Source organism: Argiope bruennichi, chromosome 4, assembly GCF_947563725.1.
Source record: "Argiope bruennichi chromosome 4, qqArgBrue1.1, whole genome shotgun sequence".
In the NCBI taxonomy this organism is placed as follows: Eukaryota; Metazoa; Arthropoda; class Arachnida; order Araneae; family Araneidae; genus Argiope; species Argiope bruennichi.
The window spans coordinates 15378247-15394998 of NC_079154.1; the positions used below are offsets into that span (position 1 = coordinate 15378247).

At 26.4% G+C, this 16752-nt stretch overlaps 1 protein-coding gene across 1 annotated transcript; it reads left to right on the top strand.

Annotated features, from left to right (window-relative positions):
* The first annotated feature begins 2225 nt into the window (after positions 1-2225).
* LOC129966936 (CUE domain-containing protein 1-like) lies at positions 2226-16752 on the top strand. The gene is made up of 8 exons (XM_056081552.1): positions 2226-2325; positions 4687-5365; positions 7775-7970; positions 8055-8102; positions 9963-10097; positions 11670-11736; positions 12159-12279; positions 15658-16752. Exons 2-8 carry the CDS (start codon positions 4745-4747, stop codon positions 15715-15717), a joined length of 1248 nt encoding a protein of 415 aa, XP_055937527.1. The 5' UTR covers positions 2226-2325; positions 4687-4744; the 3' UTR covers positions 15718-16752.

Sequence of the window (16752 nt, forward strand, 5' to 3'; positions counted from 1 at the left end):
CGCCGACAAGTAGCGAGTCTTCGAGAGGATAGCGAAGCAACAACGGAGTGCCAGCGTTGTGTGGAGCGAGTGCTACGCTACTGTGTGCCGAATACTGTTGTCTACTGTGGAGGCAGCGTCGTATTTTGTGTGTAGTAGCCAATTGTGAAAAGTAGCGAGTTGGCAACTAAAGCGAGGAGACAGTGAGAAGTTCAGCCGTTGCAGAGTCCGTAGAGCGAAGCTCTGAGGATCCCCTCTCCTGCTGGATTCTGTCTAGCCGCTTCGTGTGCTGTGGACGATTGCTACTTATGGGCTACTGTCTGCTGTAATGTTCTGCTGAGTGCTGTCCTGTGTTCGCCTCGGCTGTAAATATTTGTCGTCTGTGTATTCGTGTAAATAAACGTCGTAGTTATTTTCTACTGAAGCCTTCTGACTGTGTTCTCACATCATACACTACACTATAGAAACGAACCCGACGGTGGAAAATCCGTAACGATATATATATGTGTGTGTATATATATATATATATATATATATATATATATATATATATATATATATATATATATATATATATATATTAGTTTTTGAACCCAAATGTAGAGTTTGTTCTTTATTTTAGTTGCGAACATATTGACTATATTTTTTTAAATGAAATTGTTGTAAATTTAAAAGTAATTAAAATTACTTTTCTAAATATGTAAGAGAATATATGAAAATAATTTCATTTCCCTGATTAAGGGAAAAGCAAAATCTAACAAATTAAATGTGCATGCTTAATCTTATAAATTCATTCTTTAAAAAATAGTACAGGAAAACTTTTACCGTAAAGGGGCAAGATACCATTTACATTTCAAATTAAAAATTTCTTGAAGTATAAATTTTCTTAGTAAAAAAAGTAAATTAATTTAAACTTTAAATGTCGTTTAAATACGAATTGTTTGCGAAAAGTGAAAACTGGAACCATAAAAAGTAAGAAGATATTATGAAATAAAGCAGTTTTCTCTTCATCATGTTGCAAGCGATCTTATTCAGGATATCTAAAAAAAAAAAAAAAAAAAAAAAAAAATCGATTTCTATTTTATGTAATTCTATTTTTGATGAATCTTTACGTATTATTTAAAATTTCTTTAAAAAATTATGAGGAAAATATATCAACCATAATGAGTCTTAAAATATTTTTATTATTAAAAGGTTTTGTGGAAATTGAATTGAACTAGGATTGAGCCTGGGATCTGGTAGTTCCCAGCCGAGTAACAAAACCACAAGACAAAAATATATTACTCGTCTCCCGTAGCTGTTAGCTGGTTTATAAGCTTCACTACAGTTTCATATGGGATAAATAAATAATATATTTTTGAGAAAAAATTAAAGGAGATTTGTCTTCTAGTTTGAAATATCCTAAATGATAATTTTTTTTATATATTTGATTCGTTTATCCTAATTTTATTTATTTTTATTTTGGTCCTTATTATATAGCAGCAACAAGATGCAAAAGTACAAAAAAAAAGTACTTGAAATCTTTGAAATACGGGTGAGTATAAATTTAGTAACTATCAACAAACTTAACAAACCTTTCCCTCAAATCGCAAATGATAATTGCAGAGTGTCCTATTAATATGGGAAATTGAAAGGACATTTAAATTATTGCTCAGAATTTGTCCCCTCCTGTTATTACTCTGAAGGAGAAAACGATTTCGCTCTGTTTTCATAGATGGAAACACTATTCTAGATTTTGAATCATTAGAATTGTCACATTCACCGGCTCATAGAGCTATAGGATCATGAATCAGTTAGTGCAGTGTAAGGCAGTCGTTCTTGGATAAGCATATGTTGTGAAAAACCACATAATTTTTATAACTTTTCAATAATCGTAACTAAAACCTAAAATCGGATGATCCCAAAAGAAAGATATCAAGACTATCCGAAACTTTCTGATCGTTTAGTTCCTGTATCAACTAATTCCAAAACAAAATCACATGAAACTAATGTAAATACTTTTAAATAAATAAATAAATTTTATATTCAGATGATATGTCTCACATGGATCCCTTCCTGACAATGAAATTGGAGTCGTGAAGTTAAAATTTAATTCCTATGAAACTCTTCAAAATGAAAAATAAATCTTCGTAAATGGGATGTTATACATAATTTCTCAGTATTAATTGAAAATTTTCGTAAAGTTATAATTCGAATAAACGTATTTTATTGACACTTTTTTTCTTCGATATTTTTATTTGGAATCTCTTGGGCAGGAGGAAAATCCCTCACCTCCGTAACTTAACTTAATTCAATTTGTTCTGTTTTTTTCCCTTCATGATCGGCTGTTTATTTTGATCTGCATTGGTAATATTTGTCTTGTCAAATTTTCATAACATACAATTTAGAACTATTTTTTGTTTTTTCTATTTGTATAACTTGACCAATTATTATGTAACATTTAAAATATGTATTGGAAAAAAATTGCGTCATACAATTTTGATCTAAAATTATTTCACAATTACGAATTTTTATTTTAATCATTGTTATCTTTTTTGCCGCATTTGCCAGTTGCATTTATATTTTAAAATTTTTATCGTTCCTTTTTAAATTGAATTATCTGAATAGGGTATAACTTGTCTGAAACTCTTTATTATATGAAAAAATTTTCTTGTATAAAAATGTGTTTTGTTTTCATAATGTCTTGGATATATAAATAATATTTTTATATGTTTGTTTGTCGAAGTGATCAAAGAATTTTTTGATTTTAACTTTCTATGTCTTTCAAAAAAAAATCTGTTCACTTTTCTGTACATTAATTGTTAGATTGGGAAATATATTAAATTAAAAAAAAATGATTTGTATATCTTAAGTACCTTTCTTCAGAATTTGAACATAAAAACTTACATTTATACCCTATTTTACAAATTTCCCATTACATATTCATTGGAATAAATATATATATATATATTTTTCTAGAATTTGTTCTTAAGTATTTCTGCTGATTCTTATTGGATTTTGAATATATAGTTTTTATAAGAATTTAAGATGGCATGTAATAACTAATATTTAGTGATTCTCAATTTTTAATTTAGAATTGTGTCAAAATTTTTAAAAACGAGCTGAAATTTTAAAAATCCTAATAACTTATATATCAATGATGCCAAAAAAATTCATCTGCATGATTTTCAAAAACTTTTATTTTTCATGGACATTATGTTGCATTCATTTCTTTTACTTCTGTATAACAGAAAACTATCATAAAATTTCTCTTTATTAATCAGCTGATTAATTTATATATTCATAATTTATTTTGCTATAATGGGTTTTGTTATGATCAGTAGTTATGATTTAAGGGCTGTTTTTTTTTTTTTTTTTTAATAACTAAGAGTGATAAGATGAAGATATAATAAGCACCAAATATTTTCTATGTCATTAAATTACATTACTATAGATTGAAACCTTCTAGATCTTAATCTATTATTTAGTCAAGCTCATATATTTTGCATAACTTCATAAAATTATAGATTTGCTAAAAACAATGTTTATTTATTATAGCAATTTATCTATCTTGCAATATCTACATAATCTAACATAGCATTTTTAAAAAATCTGTTTCTTATTTCTCCATATTCCTTTTTGTGAAGAATCAGTTACAAATAATTTATTTTAACAAAAATGTAACAATGAACTTTCTAGTCATTAATTTTAATGATGTGTGTATTTGACATCTGTAATATTGTTTCACACTGAGTTGAAAATTCATTATTCATATGTATCAATTCAATGGGCATACATAATGCAATCTTTCCAAAAAAATATATTTTATTTTGTATGTACTAAGCAAGTGATCAATACTAGTTGATTCTTAATATCTAAATTTGAGAATTGAACTAAAATTCTTTCCTCACATTGGTACTTTTCCATTGTATGCCTGCTAAAGTTAGCATAATTTACTTCATTATTAGAGGCCTGTTACTAAAGTGATACTACTTAGCAATATTTTGATTCCTATTTAGGAGAGTTCATGTGGCATCATATCCATTCAAAAATCAAAATGATTTCAGCAATATTAGCAGATATTTGCAAGTTTATATGCTTATAATGTGCTGTTGTTGCTCTATTATTTTTTATAAGTAGAAATAGGCTTTTACTTAAAAATTCACGAAACATTAAAAAAAAATCATGAAATATCCCAATATCTTACGCAGGGAGAGAAAAATAAATAAATGTTAGCTTTTACTAGAATTGAATGCTATATTACTTTAATTTTATACTACTTTTATCTTCCTTTTCATAATTGTGTGTAGTTAATAGTGTGGGAGGTAATTAACTTTATCATTTTTATGTAAGATAAATGAAACAATATGATATGCATTAGTGATTTTTAAAGTTTATTCCTTCGATTTTTGTTGCACACTTCCTGTAATTAAAATTTATTTTCTACAGGATTCTTACAATGAAAGTAAAATTGAATATTATAAAAATCTATTTAAAATAATCTATTAAGTCTAAACTATCGTTATTGTCTTATATGTATGTGATTCTATACTAAATAATATTGATAAAAAATTTTAATTTTGAAAGTAAAAAGTTGAGTTACTTTTTTTTATGTTTCCCATTATTTATTTCATGATATAAAAAAAGAAATGCTTTTAAAATGACCTATTTAATCTTTTAAAATAGTGTAACAGTTAAAAACAACATTAATTATTCATTCATTTTTAGATATTATACTATGAGAAGCTGTCTTTAAAAGATTAGATAAATCACATCATTATTTAAAATGGCTGCAGTCGGTCAGCAACCCCAGCTTCAACCTACGAAACAAAATGAACGAACAAAACCTGCTGTTACTCAGTTGGAATTTCATCAAGCTATGCAAGACTTTAAAACAATGTTTCCTGATATGGATGAAGATGTTATTGAAGTAGTGTTACGAGCTAATAATGGAGCTGTTGATTCCACTATTGATCAGTTATTAGCAATGACCACTGATAATGAAAATGAACGACTTCGTGCTGAATTAGATGCCACAGAAAATGATGAACTCCCTCCTAGCTATTCCCCTGCAACGCCACCGCCGTCTTATCATCAGGCAGTACCATATGCTCAGAGCCCTGCCCGGCTGAGTGCAGCTCAGTTTGGGCGTCGATCTAGTGGTGCTTTACCTTCTTTGATGCGACATTCACAGCTGCTGAATCAAAAAACAACTCCTGCTCAACAACAGCTTCCTATTATTGTACCTAAAATTGCTCCACCACAGAAGAGTGATATTAGCCAGACTAAATCTGAAACTTCAACTTCACTGCCTCAAAAAAAGTGGAATCCCCCACTTGTAGGACCTTTACCGCCTTCATTCTTACGCCTAGATGATCATCATCAGCACAGGAGCAGAAGGGGAAAGGTATGCTTGTTTTGAAGTGTGTCAAAGTATTAATTGTTATTTCATGTTTTAAGGTAATTTTTTCTTTTAGCTCTTTTAAATAATTATAATAAAATTGTGTCTTTTTTTTCCCTGATTATATCTTTTAGCTTTTTTTTTTTTTTTGCTTGACAGTTAATTTTTTTTTCATTTAATAAACACATATTTTGTAATTAGATGCCTTAGAGTGGAAATTAAACATCTTGTACATATAAAAATATGCAATTCTAAAAAAGATGGAAGAAAATTTGCTGTTCAGACATTTTTTATGTATATTTGGCAAAAAAAATTCATTTCGGAGGCAAATTGAATGATATCAATTCCATAATGAAACCAAAATCTGAAGAAATTGTTGACAAACATTCATAGCATGTATGCAATTCAAAAATTGGAATCCAATTCATTATAGAGGCCAAAGAAAAAAAATTACCAGTTTAAATGAAACTTGAAAAAATTTAAGTTCTCTCTTATTCATATATTAAAATAGAAATGAATTTTTATCTGTCTTTTAAACAAGCACATTGAAAAGGAATTATTGTATTTATACAATGGGTTGAAAATTCCTGAAATGGCTTTAAATTTAAATGCTTCCCAAGATACAATGTTAGCATTGGAGTCTGGACAGAAATTCAAAATGAAAATACAGCTATGAATGAATTGTAAGGATGATTTCACTAATTAGTGAAATTTCATATAATGATTTATGAATGTAATCACTTTTATAAGTCTTGATATTTTCTTAAATATTACAGCAAATGGTATAAGATTGGTTTATTAGTTGATATTTTGATATGCTTGTCTGATGTAATTCAATAGATTGATATAAATTAATGTCAGATTATGTGACAGATGATTTATAGGACTGATGCTTTGATGCAAGTATGTATATATATATATATATATATATATATATATATATATATATATAATTTACAAACTTGACATAATCTGAATATTTAAAGCAATTAATTGCTATAAAGTATTACTTTTTTCCTAAAAGAATTATTTTTTTACTTGTATTTTGAAATATGATTTAATGTATATGACTATATTATTCAAATTATATTAAACCAGTAATATGGCTGGTGTAACATGCTTCATTTGATTAGCATGGGAAAATTGCTAATTTTGATTTGGTTATGTTTTCATAAGATGTTACTTAGAAAACCAAGTATCCTTTAACAGAAGGAATAATAGAAAATTGTAGTTAACTAATATGAAAGTTTTTCTGTATAGGCAACTGAAGTGTAAGCTTATTTTCTTTGTAACGATTTTAGGAAAGCATTTGTTTTTGAACAGTTAGAAATAGCAAATAATGTTATTTTTTATTTGACCGTTTTAATGATAAAATTATTTAGCAATCCTTAAAATAATATTTTTGATGAGAGAATATATTTTATTCATTTATGAAAAATGTCAAAACTCTGGAAATGGTTATATTTTGCTTTATTAAAAGGGCTTTTATACCTTTGAATTTAAATTAGTTCAAGTAATAACATTTTTTTTTCTCTCTCTCTCTTTTTTTCCATTTCTGGCAATCAGTTATTGTGGATATTTCATAAATACTTTGCTCATTTTTTTTTTTTTTCTGAGCATTCTTGGTTCACTCAAAGTTTAAGTTTTTATTCCATATGTGCATGCGTGTGTAATAAATATTTCATAATTTAAATTCTAAATTAATTCCTTTAAAATTTGATTAATTTCTTTTTTTTAAAATCTTAAATTAGGCCATACCACTTTATTCTAAAATGTTCTTTTATTTCCTGTTTTCTGAATCCCACTTCTTTTATTTAATTATTTCTAACACACATTCTAAAAAATTTATTCCTTAGTCCCTTATGCTCTGAAGCAAGGGATAAAAATTCCTAATACCTATGCATTCCTTTTAAAAATACCACAAATTTCTATTCTTTTAGTCAACAATTATGAAAGAAATCCCTTTCAGAATCTCTTAATAAAATCATTGAAGCAAAACTCGTTGCTCTTGTGTCATGATGTAAGCAGACACATCTCTTTATCGTTGACCTTCTTCCCTTGGTAAAAATTATGCTCTCCGTGGAAAAATAAATTGAAGTTCATTTAAAATTTATCTTCCTTTCGACCACTGAATATTTGTCTTCCTTTCCTTACATATATATAATTGTGTTTAGTGCAACAATTATGCCTTTAACTGAAACATAAGAAAATATTAGGTCTTTGAAAATAAGAACTATGCTTTTCATTGTTAATTGAGTTTTTACAGTTTTTATCTCTTGCTAATATCTTATTAAAATTTGTTTTATATTGTCATGTTTGAAGATATGTATCAAGACTTTTATCAAGGTCTTTTCCTACTTTGTTTTTGCTCCTTTTTTCTTAGGTAGAATAAAAATGAAAGTTGCATTTTTTCAGTTTGTGACTCTAAGTACTGCTATGCTTCATAAACGAATGCTAGAAAATGAGAGGCAGCGTCGAAATACCATTGGTGTTGAAGATCCAGAAATGGCACGTTATTTAGAAGATGAACGAATTGCTCTCTTCTTACAAAATGAAGAGTTTGTAAGAGAACTTATGGGAAATAAGGATTTTTTGTCTACATTAGAGAAAGGTAGAATTTTTTTAAATTTTTAATTATTGAATTTTTTTTTTACTTTGAACTGAAGAAACAATATTGAATATTTGTTTTCTATAGATTCTGCTTCAAGTGGAAGTATGACGCTTCAGAACAAGCATTCTCATTGTAAGTAAAATTTATATTGTGTAATATTTTTTTTCTTTTATTTATTCTTGATATAGTATGATATGCCGGACTGTGATAAATTATCCCTATTAACATGATATCTGTTAATAGGGATAAACAGTTTAATTTTTTAAAATTCAGTTTTCATTAAAATTATTTAGGGAATCTTCTTTGTGTTAACTGTTTAAAATATATGCCTTCCAGCAAAATAACTGGAAACAGTGTGAAATGCTGATGAAATCATCTTATTTTGGTAATTGTCTGATAAATAAATGAGTAATATGATTGAATTGTTCTCCATTTGTCGCTTATATTTTTATACATTAGGTATATATTTTTATACCTTAGGTATAAAAATATAAGCCACAATGATTTAACTTACTTTAGAAAATAGTCTTATTATGATTGTTGGGGTTGTTCTTTGATTTTAATATCTTGAATCTGGTCTTAGAAAGAGTTGAGAAATTACTTTGAGTATTCACATTCATTAGCTCAGCATATAGTTTGCAATAGTAATGTTGGTTTTGCATTGCTACTGCTATATAGTAGTTTATTGTTGTTGGTGAACAGTAGTAAGTTGCTTTAATGTTTATTGTAATTATGTTTTCATGAAACTCTGAGCTATGCTTCTTATAATTATAAGGAGAATACTTTTGGTGGTAATTTTTCTTTTAACTTTCATGATTCAGTTGCATTTTTAACAGTTTTTTAAAGTTGTAAAAGTTGTTTTGATATAATTAAAAGATATTATTTTACTGAGTGGCTTGGTAGCACCTGAAATGTGCTGCAAAATCTCTTAAGCATTTATAACAAAGAAAAATACTTTTAAAATTAAATAATAATTTGATTATTATTTTTTTTTTTTGATGAAATCAAAGAAATTTGAAAAATTAAACTAATAATTAAAGCCACTAAAAAAATGGGGAGGGAGAAATAAAAGCTGACGAAATGAAGCAAAATTTTCAGTTTTCTTCTTCTAATTTTCTGTAACAAATTTAACTGTGTTATGGATGACTGGGGTTGTTCTCATACATTTTCACTTCCAAAGGCAATTTGTGTACTTGAAAAAGCTCCAGATTGTATCTTATATTATCACTACCTATAATGGAGATACTCTACTCCTATATTCTTTAACCCTACGAGTCCTAACCGCCCGATCAGTGGGGATATTGCCCTGTTCATCTTGGGCCTGGCTCAGTCGCTTTGAGGTAGTTAAACGAGTTTAAATAAGCACTCATAGGAGAAATACCTTTCGCCCCTAAAACTCAAAGGGTTAAGAAGCAAAATTCAAAAGACAAATAATTGCTGTTAATTTAGAAGTCCTTTAAAAGAGTACTTGAAATAATTGCACTGTAGTTACAGGATATCAACTCATATTCTAGTAAGTTTTAAATAATTATTGAGAATTGTCTATTGATATCATTGTGAAAAATGTACTTGTCCTGGAGTGACTATGTAGAATGGAATGAGTTTGTCATAACTTTTAAAGTAAACTTTGCAAAAATGGCTTAACCTTAAACAAAACATTGATTATTTAAGTTACGTTATTATGATGAATATATGTGGTTTGATTTGGTATAGAATTACAATGTGAAATTTCAACTGGCCATAAAATTCAGAACTTGTTATACTCCTTCAAAGACTTTCTGATTTTTTTTCTCATACTTATACTTTAGATAGCAATACTTACTTAATAGTTCAGTAAGTATGTATGAAATGTTTATTTCATTATTTCTGTCTTGATATACTTACTGTATGTATATTGATTTACTATAATACATCCTTTTTTAATTCTGTGTAATTTTCTATTTTAAATTTTTCTTTTATTTATTCGAGTATTTTAAAACCTTTATTATCTAGCTTCTAGAAGTTGTGAAAGAAGCTCAAGTGGAACGGAGGTTCCTTCCAAAACAGATGACTCTCAGCTACCTCATTCATTTTCAGCTGATGAAACAGATGCTGCATTTAGGGAGAGATTGAAAAACATGGGCAAATGTAATTCATTTTTCCATTAAATTTTCATTTCTATTCCTATTTCATACTATGATAAATGATGAATTCTATATTGATTTTTTTATATAAGTTGTATACATGGGTGTGAGAAATGCTCATATAAAGAGCATTAATATTTTATTTATATCACAGCCTAATGAAAAATTTGCTGTTATAGGCATTTATTTTGCCATCTGCTAGAGAATTAAAAAATTATTCCATTATATTAAGTAACTGAATTTTGTCAGTTTAATATCATGATCTCTGTAAACTAAACATCAATAGAAAACATGTTGCAATGGGGGGGGGGAGGCATGCTTTTCTAAGATATATTTGCACATTTTTTTTATTGAATGTGATGAATGAAAATATGATTATATAGATGTGGCAACCTCACACACACACACATACATATATATATAAAAAATTTCAGTATATGCAGATTTTCCACTCTAATGAAGAACAAATGTCAAATTTTTAAATTGAGATAAACATATATCTTTAATTGGAAGGGGAGAAAAACATCATGAAGATCTCTGTAAACTAAACATCAATAAGGAAACATGTTACAATAGGAAGAGAATGCTATGAATATGTAGACATGGAAACCTCCTATAATTTTTTTTAATACTTAAAAGAATTTCAGTATATACAAATTATCTACTCTAATCCTAGCTAATTTTTAAACTTCTATAAAGCATATACTTCTAATTAGAAGGGGAAAAAAAAAGAATTGAAATGTAATAAGCTGTGTTTTAGTTGACAAATATATTGTTGAAGAAACTATGAACTGTAAATTTTCTTGTACAATCTCTCATAGAGAAAAGTATAGTAAAAATGGACCTTTTGATTGTAAATCAAATTTTTATTTTTAGTTTCTATGAAAGTGGAGTGATAATAGCATTACTTACATGATTTTTTCACAGAAACTGATGTTTTCATGCAATTAACTACATGCAGGGAAGGTTATAGTAAATAGATGAAGTTACATGCTGATTTAGCACCTGGGCCTATAAATCCTTTTCTGCAAAATATTCTTGTCTAACATTTTAAATTAAAAAAAAATACATGACTGTGATTAAAATTGACAAAGATATGAAGTTTTAATTTTATTTTTTTCAGGCCAATCAACATTTGCTTTGGATCTTCCTGAATATGAATATTAAAATGGTCTATTAATTTTGATATTCAAAGCTTCATAATTTTATCAGTTTTAATTATGAAATGTTGCACTTTAAGAAGCTTTTTTTAAATTTAGATCCTCCAATAAGTATATTTATTAAATCAAACAACATAAAATATAATCGTTTTTGTCATATCTCTCTAATGGTTTAGAAATTAATTCAAGTCATTATTAGAATGGGCACCATGCAGACTTAAATATTATGTAGAGAATATTTTTAATCTCGTTTTGATATAATTGATAATTTCAAACATGGTTATACAATCAAATGCAAAATAGATACATTAAATTTGTAGATTATTTTAAGCTTCAAGTGTGTTAATTCTTATTGAGTATCATTAAACATGTTAGTGCTTAGTTTTTATAACTCATTTGAAACTTTATTTTTGTAGTATCTAGAAGAAAATTTGCACAATTAGCAAGCATTTTCTCACGTAGGAAACGTGCATTCAAGCCTATGTATCCTTTTCTTATAATTGTTGTATTTAAATATTGTTTAATAAGTGATTGCTCTTCTATTTTCTACTCTTGCCTTAATACTTTACAGTACTTGTCTTAGAGCATTACTTCAAAAAGTATTTTGATATAAATTACCATTTAATGCTATCTCAATATATTTGATTATAATTTTTCAAACCATAAATTAATGACTGTAAAATTTTTAACTAGATGAAAAAAATGCTTAATATTAAGAGAGGCAGTGATAAATTTTCTGGACTAATATTTCATAATTATATATAGTTTAATTTTTAGCATTAGTTTAAAAGTTTAACATATTTTAAAAGTGTTAAGAATTTGCGAAAGACTGTTGATTTCGAGTTTTTTTTATTTTGTCATAGTTTTTTCAGCTTCATGTAAAGGCAATCCTTAACTGCTTGTAGTTTGGGTGATGGCATTAATCCTTCAAGAGATAATTTACTTTTACATGAAGATGAATATTCTGAATTGTCAGAAGATGATTCTGATACTGACTGGAACAAAAAAGACTCTTGGGATAGCCATGTATGTACTTATGATAATATCTTTTTACTTAAAAATTCTTTTAAACATCTCCTATTGTAGGATTTATTATTATTATTTTATGTTTCATTATGGAAATTCTTTTTAAGAATTGGTGGTTTGAAATGCAAATTTATTTATAACCAACCTTTTGATTAGCTATGCAATATATATTAAAAAAAAAAAAAACAAACAAAAAAAAACATAAACATTTCATTTTAAATCTGTTTCAATAATCTTTTGGAATAATTTATTTTTTATTTATGTTTTCAAACTGTCCAAAAAAATACTGTTTATGCAAAAACAGTTTTTTTGTTGGACAGAAGACCAATTTCATGTTGTAGATGTTTATTCTATGAATGTTCTATTTCTATATGCATTGAAAGTGAATTCTCTTTCATGCATTTACGTCTTTCATATAAAGATAGGAAAAAGAGTGAAAGATTTTTAACATTTGCTTTTATATAAACTTTTGAGCTTTGAAAATCTGAATAATAGTATGCAGTATATTTGTAAATTGTCTTTCAGTTATGAAAAATCTAAAAGAAGTGTATACTTTTATTTGCTATCATTTGTAATTGTATACAGTGATAGAGACTACTTGCATAGTTGCATGCCTAGCAAATATCCATCTTTAAATTTCTTTTCATACTTATTTTGAATAAATATTGTGTCTCTTGTAAAGCATGTATTTGAAAATATATTTATTTGTAGCTTTCTTTTGACTGAAGCTACAAATTCCTGTTAGCAGATAAAAGAATTAAATTCTGAATTTCAGGCCATGTTTATTCAAATCTCAGCAATTGTAACATAAATGTTTAAAGTTAATTTTTTTAAAGATTTGGGTCCAATTTGTTAAATTCAGACTAATATACTTGTTTATCAATGATATTGTGTTTTCTTATACTTTGATGTGCAATTTAGACAGGTATCTGTTGTAATTATCTTTTTATGGCAAATTAATGTATATAAACATAATTATAATAAATAATTTTCATAAATATAAGGAGACAATCATAATGTTTTCTTTCATTGCTCAGAAAGAAATTATTTAAAATTTTATAAGTTAGATCATACATATTTTATTGTGATTATGCATCTTCTGTATTTGGAATGCAATTTCTATACGTTTTGGGAGCCTTTGAACATGTTTGTTGTGTAGCATGACAAATATGCTTTTTTTTTCCAGTTCAAGTTCTCAGAAATTAATTTGAAAGGGTTAATAACTTAAAGAAGTAAAATTCAGTTCTTGTAAAATTCAGTCTTTAAACAAAATCAGGTTGTTATGCTGTTGATGTTGTTATTTTGGGTTTAATGGTGCAAGGGTGAGACCTGGGCATGCTGTACCAAACATATGGTTAAAAATATGAACTAAAGGTAAAATTTTAAATATCAAATATAATAAATAGTCTTAAAGGGGGAAAAAATCCAATGTAAGTGAGATGAAACATGCATAAAAATATAAAATCTGTAAAATGTTGAATGTGAAGGTAAAAATCAATTATCTTCAAATAATTCAAAAAGTTTCTATGGGGATATCAGAAAAGGTTACTATGAGAATCTTTAAAGAAAAACACAAAATTTTATATAAGAATTTTAAAAACCTTTAATAAGTGATGTATCATAAACCTAAAATATTTTAGAAATTATTTTATATGATATTCATTTCCTTTATTCAAGATCTTATAATAAAACTCCCTATTTTAGAGTCACATCATATATCTCTTTGCATTCCTCAACTATTATTTCGAAAATTTGATGATCTAGTCTATAATTAAAAATCTTGCTTTTTCTTTACATCATATTCCAGAAGAAATTGCAATAATTAAGCATTCATTTTAAATCAGTGGAATGGAATTTTATTCAAATATACATTTTTATCATGATTTCTGTAATATGAGCTGAAGAAAATATTTGTTAATACTTCTTTGAGCACTAAGGGGTTTTTTTTATTATTTTTTTTATGTTAGACAATCATTACTAATCAAATGACTGAGAAAAAAGAGTAAATATTTGTAAAATGCAAAAAAAAAAAAAAAATCATCATATGCTGTTTACTTAAGGTATTTTAAATCAAAATTTTGTATAAAGATGGCTTGGGTCAAATTGAAGAAATAGGTTTTGATATTAAGAATAGTTCATTAGTATTGTAAACAGTCTGTATCTTCTGAGTTTTCCTTAAACTGATAGAGAACTAGACAAATTTACTATGTCTCATCATTCATATTGTCTATAATTTTCTTTATTCAAAAATTGATTATTTTCTTTTCAAGCAAAATCTTCCAGATATGATAGTTTTTCAGAAATTTTATATGTATCATGAAGTCTTAATTTATCATAAATTTTATTAGTATTTAAATAAGATTAGTAATTTTTTAAAGTAATTGCAGGCAACTATATTACAGATGAGCTTATTCATTAATTAATTCAATCAACAAGTAAAACCCCTTATAATTAAAATAGATTATGCCTTAGAAATAAGAAATGATGATATTGTTTTATAAATTGTATTTTTTATATTTTCAAAATATTTGGCACTTCTATTAATATTGCAGATAATTTCAATTTGTTTGTTAAAACTAATTTTAATATTTATTTGCTAAGTTTAAATATTCTTCCCAATCCATATACAAATAATAATTCTATAAATTTAATGTCTTTTTTTATCTTGAAATGTATTTTCAATAACAATCTATTGCCATTTGTTTTAGTTGTTTATTTCCTAATGAATTTTGAGTGACTCACTTTTGGAGTAATTTGTAAACACTTTTATTATAAACTCAGATTAATTTTTCATAAATGTGAATTTGAAAATAATTTCATTTTAAGTTTTTATTGCATTCTTGTATATTTTTTTTTTTTCAAAAATGCTAAACATAAAGAATATAATGTGTGTTTATTTTCCAGTTTGATTGTCATTGAAAAATGTATCTGTTGAATGTTGGTATGGATGCTATTAAGTTATATTTTAAAGTCTTACTAAATTAGCAAATTTTTTTGGATTATAATTTCTTGTAAATATCTGTCTAAGCAGGAATTTATTTTAAAACTGCAAGTTCTGTCTTATAAAAAAAAGAAACAAAGTTTGAATGCATTAAAATTTTAAAAGTATTTGTAATATTGCTTTTTTTAAAATTTGTTTTTATTATGAATCTTCAATCTTTTTTCTAATCATTTCTCTTTCTACTTTTTTTTATTGATTGTAACTTTTGAAAAATGTTTTTAAAATTTTTGGAATATTATATATAATATTTTCTATACTAGAGTTTGTATTGTCTATAATTATTATGATGTGAATAATTTTATATTTAATGGAAATAATGTGAAGCAACAATTTTATTAGATGTATATTAAAATTTTATTTTTATTGTATTTTTACAGCATGGTGATTTAAATGAGAAGCCTCCTATAAAAAATTCTCATAAACATGACCACAGCTGAAAATAAGTGATTTTCTTACCTATCTGGTGAACCCAAGGAAGCAAAGTCTGAACTATTATAGTGAGGGCCTAAGTCATATTTTACATTTGTTGTATTTTATTTCTGTAGTTACTTTTATTATATAACCTAGAAATAGTTTGAATTATATATATATCGGCATGGTAATTCAACTTGTATTTCTATAATTTACTGTGCTTTTTGCCAATGTCTTGTCGTGCCAACGTATTTTAAAAATTCTAAGCATCCAGTATTTTATACACTGTTTTTAAACCTACAGCCAACTTTCATTGTTAAAAATTTTAAGAAAGAATAAACCTTCCAGATTTCAAGAAGATTCATAGATTGCATATGAGGCATGTAATTAATTTAACGATGCTAAAATGAGTTAAAATTAATGTGCTGATAATATCATGCCATATGCTTTTTTATCTAATCAAGTTTTAGAGTGTTTGATATGTAGCATGATTTCAAGTGTAGTGAAGGTGTGAAAGTATGTACTGTTGATGATGTATTATGACTTTCAGCATGTTAGATTAGAAATGTGAAAGTATGTATTAAAGCATTCCATTGCAAATGATTGTCCAATTTTGATCTATTTGGTTCCTGTGTCTAAATTCTCAAAAATAATTTAAAATTTGTAAATACATTTTCCATTCAGCACAAAATAAATTTGTAGGTGTGACAAATATTGCAGTGCTAGTGTTTCCCTACTAAATCCTTTTTGATTTGTGCCATAATAGTACAAAATGAATCAGTTTGATTCTTGTTGCTTTTAGCTAGAATTCCTATTTGTCTGATGTAACATTTTATGTTAACTTTGTATCAATTCATGCAAATGTGATGTTTTAAATTTCTGTTGACTTGTTTTCTTCTCCGTCTGAATCTCATTCTTTTTACTCCATTTTATAGAACAACTTTACATATATTAAAATTTATTTTGACTGAAATCAAATGATGTAAATATATAAATCAGGTTTTTTATAATAATTATTTCATTGTTTGAGAATGAATTTAATGCAATGTACAATTTCTAAT

Coding starts and splice junctions, on each gene's coding strand:
- LOC129966936 (XM_056081552.1), top strand. CDS start 4,745: ATGGCTGCAGTCGGTCAGCAACCCCAGCTTCAACCTACGAAACAAAAT. Junction 7,971..8,054: donor TTTGTCTACATTAGAGAAAG/GTAGAATTTTTT, acceptor TGTTTTCTATAG/ATTCTGCTTCAAGTGGAAGT. Junction 12,280..15,657: donor AAGACTCTTGGGATAGCCAT/GTATGTACTTAT, acceptor GTATTTTTACAG/CATGGTGATTTAAATGAGAA.